This window comes from Typha angustifolia, chromosome 8, assembly GCF_048772165.1.
Source record: "Typha angustifolia cultivar Huaian chromosome 8, ASM4877216v1, whole genome shotgun sequence".
Classification (NCBI taxonomy): Eukaryota; Viridiplantae; Streptophyta; class Magnoliopsida; order Poales; family Typhaceae; genus Typha; species Typha angustifolia.
In genome coordinates this window covers 5,710,093-5,721,153 of record NC_133246.1, presented here as the reverse complement: position 1 = coordinate 5,721,153, position 11,061 = coordinate 5,710,093, and the positions used below count along the sequence as shown (strand labels likewise).

Here is an 11,061-nt window from a genome sequence, read left to right as displayed (position 1 = left end):
TCCCTTGATGCCTTTCTCAAATTAGGATTTATTCTATAATTATGTATATGCATGTTTTTGGCCTTTAGCATTATTATATGACCTTATTTAGAGTTAATTTCAGTTAATCATATTTTATCATTTATTTGATTAGAATGATCTGGGATATAAGTATGCTGATGACATATAAAGATGATTGAAGATGATTAAATTGTTATGGTTTTATGTTGACATGATTTCTATCATGAGTATGTATGTAATAGATGTATGATTTGAGATTGCATTACATTATTATTCTCTTGACTTCCTTACCACCTAAATTCCTAATATGCATGACTTGTTATGGTACTCAATATATGCACATGATCTATCATATAGAAAGAAATGTATAAATCTCATTGATATAAAAGTTAATAGAAAAAGCATGTGGGTACCCGAGTAGGTGCTAGGGTTAAGGGTGCCTAGATTGATGATTATGGTCACTGATATGCGATATCTCGTGGCCCACGTCCGAGGTCAGTTGAGTCTGTGTGCACAGACATTCAGACACTTGTCGTTCGCCAGAGCATGTGTGTGGTGAGTTATCGTCATGTGATTTTTATTAACTAATGGGGTACACGATTTGGATGGTTTTGATATACCCTTAGTGTATGGCAGGGTATGATTATGACTAAGATACCCGTAGCATATGGCAGGGTATGCTCTGAGCCTACAAGCAAGATGTTGAGATCAGGTACTAGGTGTTGGCTGTGCATAGTGGTCTAATATGATGACATACAAAGATGACGTTGATGATTGAGATATTGAGAAATGCATATGATTTTATTATCATCTGATTATCTGATTATCGAGTTGTCAATATACATCAAATATGGTTACATTTGATATCATAGTATGGTCATGGTCGGCATACATCATATGTCATATTTAAGAGAGACTTATAATGATAGTAGACATGGAGAGTTGCTTAGTCATTGTCGAGGATTATGTACTTTTATCAGTTATGACATGTTATTTACTTTTTATGTATGTATTATTAAGAACACATTCATATACTCATTCATGACATGATGCTCTTTCTGATTCATATTATCCAGTACATGATTTACTCTCTGTTTGACATCACTGATTTGAGGTAAGGTCTATTCACTGAGCCTTTTACTCATGACTCTATTTATTCCTTTTCTAATCCTCTCAGATATATGGTACATGATAGTGATTTGAGATATCTCGAGAAGATATTTTAGATTGATGAGGTGAGCTATAGGTGCGAGATGGTATAGATAATAGTTTGTATAGAAATTGAGTTGTATAGTTGTTTATTATATTCATACTTTATTGTATCAGACGATAATTTGTATAGTACATGTCAAATTATAGTGCACTCATGTATCGGTTGTATAGTTGTATCTTGATGGTTTGTTGTGGCCTGTGTGGGTCCTGCCAGATCAGGTAGTGGTTTAGTGTATATTATTGTGGACTTGGATATTCATATATTAACAAGTTTATTTGGTTGATAGTATGATATATTTGGTGTTAGATTATGTGAGCATAGATATGTTAGTAGGTATTATTTGATGATGTCATGACGCGTGGGAGTGCACGTCCTGACGCGTGCGCCGCACGTCCTGACACGTGCGCCGCACGTGTCTTGTGGGCGCATGGGCGTGCACGTGCCCGTGCCGAGCGAGGGCATTACACTTTCTGTCCCGGATACCCCAACCTCATGTGCCATAATTGTGCCATAATCTATTAGTGTTAGTCGCATTAACCAAATTGCTTGAAGAAGCGGCTACAGTACCAATATCTATAAAGCTATGCAAAAAGTATAGATTTTTTTCTTATACCATTCACTACAACTAGGGCTCCCAAAGAAATCTTCAATACTCCACCTCTTAATATATGTACCAAACTTTTGTTAGTTCTTTCACGGACCCATCATGAAGTTTTAAGTGAATGGTGCCAATGCCTTCTGCTGTACACAAGCTGTCATTGCTCATGAATACAGCTCTACTTGAGATTTTATGAAAATGTGGAAAACCAATTCCGATTGGGAACCATCATGAAGTTTTAGGTGGATGGCGCCAATGCCATCAGCTCTACATGAACTATCATTGCCCATGAATGCAACTCTACCTGTCATTTTATGAAAAAGTTGAAAACCAATTCCGATTGGGACATATATGGTATGTGCACCCAGAATCTATTATCCACTCATTCGTGTCACAAGCAAGAGTTAAGCCTATTAGTGCATTATCTGAATCATCATCGTTCGAATGTACCACATTTGTCTTTTAAGGTTCTTTCTCCTTGCTCTTCAATATAAGACGATTCTTCTTCCAATGCTCTTTATTTTGGCAATAAGAGCACTGGTGTTTTGTGAGGAATTTTCTATCTGAAGATGCAACCCTTGACTTCGAATAAGATTTGCCCCTCCGTACAAACTTTTTGTTTTCCAATCTATCCCTCACCGTCAAAGCATCCGATGATGACTCATCAGTAGCTTGTTTATCCAATTTTTGATACTCACTGTTAATAAGTGCATTTGTCGTATTATCATAATGTATAGAGTCATTTCCATATAGCAAAGTAGTAGTGAGATAGTCATAGGTATCCAACAACGAATTCAAAAGTAACAAAGCTGTGTCTTCATTTGAGATCTCCACATCCAAGTTTTGCAAATCAGCAAATAATTTATTGAAGGAGTTCAAGTACTCAACCATAGGTGTTCCAATCTTATACGGAAATAGGAAGAACTTCTTCAAATAGAGCTGATTCTCAATTTTTTTTGTCATGAATTCATCCTCTAATTTCTTCCACAAGTTCTTCACTGAATTCTCGTTCACCATAAAGTATTTATGATCCTTTGCTAAACAAAGCCGAATGCTGCTACACGCTTGTCGGTTCATCTTTTTTCATTCTTTGTCCGTGACTTGTTTAGCCTTCTCTTCCAAAGTAATGTTCAATTCTTATTGGAACAAGATGCTCATTACTTTACCTTGCCACATTCCAAAATTATTTGTGCCATCAAATTTCTCTACCTCAAGTTTTGCATTTGACAAAATTTTCCCTAATTTTGATTATTCTAGCATTTTGCAGAATTTTGCAAATCCAAAACAATCCCCAAATTAAATAGCCTAGGTTTGAAATCTTTAGTTCTAATACCAATTGTTGTGCTTAGAGCCAAATAGGTGAAGGCTACAAGAGCAAACCTAACACCCTCAAATTGCCTAATGGAATAGTAATAGACAAATCCAAACCTATTTGGACGAAACTCAAGTATGTTGCTAAAGATAGAGGAATAGCAATCAAATACTTCTAAACACATATGAGAACACCTATTATAAGTAATCATAAAGAATAAAGATAATAGAGAGAGAGAGACAGGATTTACATGGTTCGGCAATGCATCTATATCCACGAAGCAAGCAATATTTTAATCCACTAATCACATCTCCAAATACAAAGACTTTCCTCAACTCTAATCTCTCTCAATATAATGGTGGCTATCCCTCTTTTATTTCTCTCTTGTATAATAACCCTAAAAATAACTTATCTATTTATAGGGTTGACTTGAAGCTAAAGAAAACATGCGGGGCATTCGAATCCCTGTAGGCCCATTCGAATGCCCCCAGAATGTCCATCTATAATGCAAGAGGGCATTTGAACTCTTGTAGAGTGCAAATATTCTAGGGCTCTGGAGCTCTGACACCCCCAGAGCCCGTTTGAACGCGTCAACACAAGAAGCATGGAATATTTGATATGAGTTAAACTTCAACAATTCAATCATATCACTAACAAGCATAAAAATCACATAGCTATTTCATATCACCCATTCCTTGGACCATTACACTTCAACTAATCCCTTCATATATGATTTAGTACATTTCTGAAATGTTAATCACATAAGTAGAACAAAGAAAGTAGTATAAAATAATTCACCAATTTTTGATCCACTACACTAACAAATTACACATTGATATATCATCCTTCGATGTTGGAAAGATCCTCCTGCTCAGAAATAATTGATAACTGCTCAGAGATGGACTTCATGGATGACAACATCATAGAGTTAGGCTGCGATGAGGAAAAGAAAGGCCTTGATGGCATTTCCAAGCTATCAGTATCACCTTCCAACATCTCAACAACTTTGCTCATAGAAGGACGATTCGCTGACTTCATCTGAATGCACCATAATCCTATCAAGCATAGCTTTCTTTCTACTTCATGTATCTCAGTAGAGTTATCTATCATGAGCTCTTCATCTTGCTTAAGTCGATCATAGATCCAAGAAGGGTAGTAGACTTGGCTTGAATTTTCCATTTTTGGATCCACATTCCTTCTCCCTCCAGCCATTTCTAGTAACAACATTCCAAAACTATAAACATCAGACTTGTAGGATACTACACCAAAGCTCCTAGACACCAATTCAGGAGCAATATATCCAATGGTTCCTCTTGCTGCACTGAGGGAAACTAGACTATAATCCTTTGGATACAACTTTGCAAGTCCAAAGTCAGAAACCTTTGGATTGAAATTATGATCTAGGAGAACATTGTGTGGCTTGATGTCAAAGTGCAAAATTTGCATATCACATCCTCGATGAAGGTAATCTATACCACGGGCCACACCAAGAGCAATATCATTAAGCTTCTCCCAAGTGAATGGTCGATGACTCGTTCCTTTTGCAGAGAAAATATACTTGTCAAGTGACCCATTAGGCATGTACTCATAGACAAGGGCCCTCTTGGATCCTTCGGAGCAAAACCCAAGAAGCTGTACTACATTTATGTGGTGAATCCTACCAACAGTAGAGACTTCATTGATGAATTCTTCCCCGTTGAGCTTAGAATTTCCCAACATCTTAACGGCAACATGGTGGCTACTTAGCAGAGTGGCTTTGAAGACAGAGCCAAAGCCTCCTTGTCCTAACTTCTCTCTAAAGTGGCCTGTAATTGCAATGAGGTCGGTGTAGGAGTATCTCATTGGTGTGAGTGCTTGCTGGTTTCGAAGAAACCTCTCTACGTTGTCGACCGATACATGCGTTCTCCAAAATTTGTGGGCAAGGAAAATGTAAATTGACAACGGTGCAAAAACAAACCTCCCCAATATCGCTAATGCTGAAAACATTAATCGTAGTTAGTCATTGCACGTAACAGGATGAGCAATCTACAACATGGTAATGAAGTTCTTGGGTAATCTTACCGAGTACGACCAGCAAAATGTCTACTAATAAGACCACAAAAGCTAATGAATGAATGTAGTAGGAGTTGCCATTAAAATAGTCGTCCGTGCAGATTACGAAGTGCTGCTCACTCTTCAGGAGGGCAGATACCCGGAAGAGAATTCCTCTGCCTTGAGTTAGATCGGAAAACTTGCTGCACGATGACAAGTAAAACATCAGTAATGTTTAAACTTTGTTATTTTTGTCTTCGGAATATTTATCATCTCTAGTCTCGTTCTCACCTTGATGCTTCTTGAATGCAGTAATTGATTTTTTCAGAGAATGATCGTTGGTACGTCACCCAAGTTAGTCTGAACCCATTCTGTAAGAGCTCAAAAACGTCCATCGTCGAACCCATCTCATCAGTAGAGGCTGTAGGAGCCATAACTAGAAATTTACATGAAGGCTCAAGGTCTTGGACCAAGCATAGATCAGTAACTATAGCGTAGACAAAAGTTTCATTCCGGCTAAGGCAAGGAAGGTGCCGGTACAGTTGATGTTGGACTGGCCTCGGGCAGTTCACAAAACATGCCCATCTGTTTGGGTCAAGGGAATAGCCATAATTAGTCTCGGGCAGTAAATATTCGACAGGAAGTCTGCAACTTCTGTTACTTCTATTCATGAAGGCAGGGTCGACGGCGTTGACTGTCTGATCCACATACGAGATGCCAGTGACAAAGAACCTGCCTGAACCCAACTCAATAATAGGTTTGTTACCCTCACAGAGAAGCTGGTATTCTGGAGATCCACACTCGGGTGGATCAGTTTCTAATCGGAAAGGATAGCGGATGTCGTGAAGGTGTCCGCAAGAGGAAGAACAACCTGCATTACAGGGCAAGAGTATGCATAGCAGCAGTAAACCGATGGGGAAGACTAGTAATTGGATGGTACAGTGATTAGAATGGAGTGCTAAAAGCATTTGCGCCATGTCTGATCCTTGATTCCTTGGACGAGATGGAGGCACCATTTCAAATTGGACAAGAAAGATAGTATTCTCGACAATGAGAGGAAAAAAAAAGATATTTCTATAAGGAGACTTTTTAAATATTAAAAATTATGACTAAATTCTTTAAACTATCATAATTATGTCGGTGTGTGCTGACTTTCCTTCATTTTGTGTGGTTCTTACGGGTTTCTTACATAGTTGCCAGTGAAAACCTACCAAGGCAAATGGAATCAAAACTTTTGGCCTCATTCAAATCTGGCTGCTTGACTTAGAGAAGGCTAGTTGCAAAGCTAATATATGGTTACTATTTGTTATAGTTCAATTTGAGGGTTGTTTGTTATAATGGTTGTCATTATAAAATTATTGATGTTTGTACCTGTGAGATGAGAAAGTCAAAATTAGGACTGAGGAGTTAGGAGAGTCCTAAATTTTCTTTTTCTCTAGAGAAAGTCAGCACACTCCGACATAATATACAAGAGAAAATTTTATATTTTTATAAATAATACAGATGAAAGAAGCTCATAAAACCAAAGGCCATAATAAGCCCCAAAATACATATTCATACACAGATATTAATGTCTATACATGGGCCACAAGTCATCTAGCTTACTTTGTAAGAATAAATAAATAAGAGAAATATAAGACAATTCTTCGCCAACTCCTTTACAAACTCTGACTCATCTACAATCTGAAAATAATTTTACCAAATGGTGGTAAGCATAAAGTGTCGCAAGTTTTTACTTATAGTCTTAAAAGTAGCGTAAATAAAAATACAATGACAAGATAAAATAAATATGCACACCGTGATCACTATGAATGCAGCGGTACTACGTACTCATCATGTTCAACTAATACGCGCATGTATTAGCAATGTGTTACATGTCATGCATCAATTCGGACTACCATGTCCTTAAACTCAACCTCCAACCGAGCTCTCCCTATAGACCATGTCAATATTACACCTCATGATATACATTATTCCAAACTATCAAGTCTTTCCCTTTCACTTAGGCTCATGAGAAGCCGCTCCCGTAGGCCACATCAACACTCACACATGACTATACAAACACCCCCAAGGAAGAGTAGGCCCTAGTGGTAACTCGCCAGCTTATCATTCGATGAACAACATGACCGATTATCTATTACTATAGATTAAGGATTTTAGTCGTAAGCCCATCACATAAGTCAGTATCGCACATCGATACTACCATCTGAGCTCTCGGAAATACATCATCGCACTACTGTGCTGAAACTTATGAGTCGTCGCTCGCGGATGCTCTCACCCTATTTCATTAGATAACCTCTAAGTCTACGTCATCCTACTTTCTCTCTCTAACTTAAATACCCTAAAAAGTATGACTCTCGTCGATCAATAGTAAATCACTCACGCCCGACAAAACGGCTACCTAATTGTCTCCAATCAACAGACTAAAACCTTAAACATGGGCCCTAATATATAAATATAATAAATATCCCCCGCCCATAACCCTAGCTGGGGAGGTGTCAAGTACTGTTGATACACATATGTCACTCCCTTTATGGTCGTGTATGTGTGCAAGTGGCATGATATCATATCGTATAAATAAGTATAATAGAATATGTATCATTATCATGTGTTACGTGCTATCATAAATAATCACGCCTAAGGATATGCATAGGAATCAAGATACGTGCAACCATGTCAAATAGCAAGTAAAGTTAACATATACTACTTGCATTACTAACGGTAAATAAATATATGCACACATATATGATATGGATGCGATGATGTTATAAGATAAGACAATGTATTCTTTGCACTACTCCTAGAAATAGAAGTTTTACTTGTTTGACATCGCCTTCCAATATAGTTGTACCGTGCTAGGGATCATCCTTACATAGTATAAAATCTACATCAATAATGAAGATAAATAAAACTATGAGCACAACATTCCTTACACTAATTAATTAAATAATCCTACTAACGTTCGCTACCAACTTGGGTAAGTCCTAAGAAATTCTTGCATTTAATAAATAGGTCGAGCTGGTAAAGTTGTGCCATGGCTTGCAACTTCCTTAAAAGTAATTAAAAATAAAGGATAATTTATTTTCACCCCCTGAACTATCATTTTCCATAATCTTTTTTTTGTACATAATGACCCTCTAAACTTTTATTTTTGATAATCACTGACTCATTTGCTAAAAATTGATTTAATCAAAATTATAATCGATCATGCTAAACTCCAATTAAAGCTAAATCCCTATTATAAGCGATTAACAATGGCATTCTTAGGCCACAACGTCTTTTAATAATCTTGACTTATAACAATTATTATAAATAACAAAGCTATCCTCTAAAGATGATTTATATTTAGGTCGCAGCCTAACTCACAACAACATGGGCTAGATCACAGCCCAACCCACAACGACACCATCGGCTGGGCTGCACCCAGCCTAAACCCAACATGGGTTGGGCTGACAGCAGTCCAACCCAATACACCACCAACTTGGGTTGGGTATGGCTCAACCCACCACAAACTTGGACTAGGCTGCTACCACATCACAAACTTAAGTTGAACTGTATGCAGCCCAACTCACCACTTAGCAGACTGCCCACTGCCTAACCTAACACTTGGGTTCGGCTACACCCAACCCAAGCCCGAGATGGGCTAGGTCACACCCAACCCAACTCAACACTCCACCTCTCCCTTCTTCCTCACTTTAATCGAAAGGAGGAAGGATGGCTGTTGGCGATCATCGCCGCAGACAGTTGGGGCCAACACGTTGACCAATGCCCTATTAGTGAAGGAAGGCACCCACGGTGCCAACTAGCTCGGCGGGGAAGCCAAAAACTACCTACAGATGGGCAAGAATCTAGTCAGTAGGGGGGAGGGAGAGGGGGAGGGGAGCTGCCAGTGGTCCCGACTGCTGACAATCTCGACGAACCCCACCGATAGCCCCCCTCCCTCGGTAAGCAAAAGCTAGCTAAGGGAGAGCACAACCACTAGAGGCAGTCAATGGTGAGAACCGCCCTCACCAAGGCCAGTGGCTATGGCGAGGGGCCGCTCGATGGCTTCATCAATGAGGCCCAGAAATGCAACACCGAAATCTTGCCTTATGAAGAGGAAAGCTTTCGATCAACCGAAAAGAAGAGATGACGACAGCGATGGCCAAAAACCTCATTGAAAGTCGATGGGAAAAGGATACATAGCGTGACCTCTCCTAGAGGCAAGGAGATGATGATAGCGTGGCCTCTCCTAGAGACAAGATGAAGCTCCCTAGATCGGCACGCTGACGACACAAGGTCGCCGAACGGCCAACACCTCCGATGAAGGCCAAAGCTAAAAAAAAGGAGGGGAGATCCTACAAGCTATTAAAATGCAGTTAAATAAAAAGGAAAATAGAGGACTCACCCCAACACGGTTCATGGGGCCATCAAACTTTGGTGGCGCTCCGATGCAGCGAGAAGAGAAAAGGGGCAAATGGTGGTTGTTGGAGAGAAAGGAAAGAAGAGAGAGAGAGAGAGAGAGAGAGAGAGAGAGAGAGAGAGAGAAAGAGAGAAGATGATAAAAAGGGAGGGAGGCCGAGAAAGCATAAAGGGGTGCACGTGCCCCGGATGTGCGCACCCTTGAGTTTAATGCACGTGTCGATCATGTGCGCGCTCGATTTGCTCGATTTTTAAGGGATTTGGTTATATCTAGATTTACTATAACATGTATTAACCTAGACTATTTTGACGGATCAAAAGAGTTTGACTGTACAAGCTCGCCCACCCTAGCAGCTGAGATGGCCATTGTATTCTTCAAAACGTACTTCATAGACAATCTGTAAAGTTGGATCCAGAACTTGGAATGAGCGAAACTCCGTGCTTCCACTGATTGGTTAGGGATAAAGTGAATGATATTGAATAGATCTTTATTAAAAGACTATGTTGAGCTGGCCCAAACCAAATTAGAAGGAAGGGATGTGTTTAGGTGCAGAACCCTTAGTTTGACGTCGAGATTGGGACCAGTGGCAACCACAGTCACAAGTACCTTACAATTAGGGGTGTAAACAAAACGAGCCTGAGTGAGTTTGCTGTAGCTCAGGCTCAGCTCGAAAGTAATTTCGAGCCTAGTTTGACATTTAGGCTCGACTCAGCTCAGATTAAGCTAGCTTGAGCTCAAATCTAAGCCTGATTGTAGATGACCGTAGTGGCGGCTTGTCAAAGGAGGAGTAGGAGGAAGAGGCGGCGAGTGCGGTGGATTGCCGAAGGAGGAAGAGGCAACGAGTGCGGTGGCTAATCGAAGAAGGAAGAGGCGGCGAGTGCGGCGGCTTACCAAAGGAGGAGGAAGTAGCAGCTTGTCGAAGGAGGAGGAGGAGGCCGGAGGAGGAGGCCAAAGGAGAAGAAGGACGAGGAGACAAGGGGAGTAGGAGGAGGCCAGAGGAGATTTTGTTTAGCAAAAGTAGTTGTATTTAATATATGCTCCTTCAATTGGTCAAGTGTGCAATAAAAAAAGACAACCTAGAGGGATCCAAGCATTAAAAACAAGCGTGATTTTTCATAGATGCACACATCTCCTTGGGGCTTGGACTGATGAGCTCATGGATATCGTCACAAACGGGTCATTTTTGCGATCCACCAGAGTAGAAGAGATCGAGAGTAAGGGAGATGGGTAGAGAGAGGCCTCTTTGGAAGAAGAGCTCACTAGAGAATAATAATCCATAGGCTATAGCTAGTCTACTTCTACCACTCCCTTACCCTGAGTCCCTGGCACCTTCTTTTTAATTTAAAAGACACCGCTTGAAGTGATTGTTACGATCACAAAGAAATAACAAATCCCAACTATGAATTTGTCAAATCCTAAATTAAACCACGCGGCTAGCCGGCTACCAATAAACAAAAGTGCGAACGAGCATATCGAGCTGAGGCTCAGACTCAACTAAAAAGTCG

At 39.9% G+C, this 11,061-nt stretch overlaps 1 protein-coding gene across 1 annotated transcript; it reads right to left on the bottom strand.

Moving 5' to 3' along the window:
• Positions 1-3,780: 3,780 nt before the first annotated feature.
• On the bottom strand, positions 3,781-6,190 carry LOC140765464 (LEAF RUST 10 DISEASE-RESISTANCE LOCUS RECEPTOR-LIKE PROTEIN KINASE-like 2.5). The gene is made up of 3 exons (XM_073104574.1): positions 5,446-6,190; positions 5,185-5,357; positions 3,781-5,099 (listed from the first exon to the last, which is right to left on the bottom strand). Exons 1-3 carry the CDS (start codon positions 6,168-6,170, stop codon positions 3,964-3,966), a joined length of 2,034 nt encoding a protein of 677 aa, XP_072960675.1. The 5' UTR covers positions 6,171-6,190; the 3' UTR covers positions 3,781-3,963.
• Between the last annotated feature and the right edge of the window lie 4,871 nt (positions 6,191-11,061).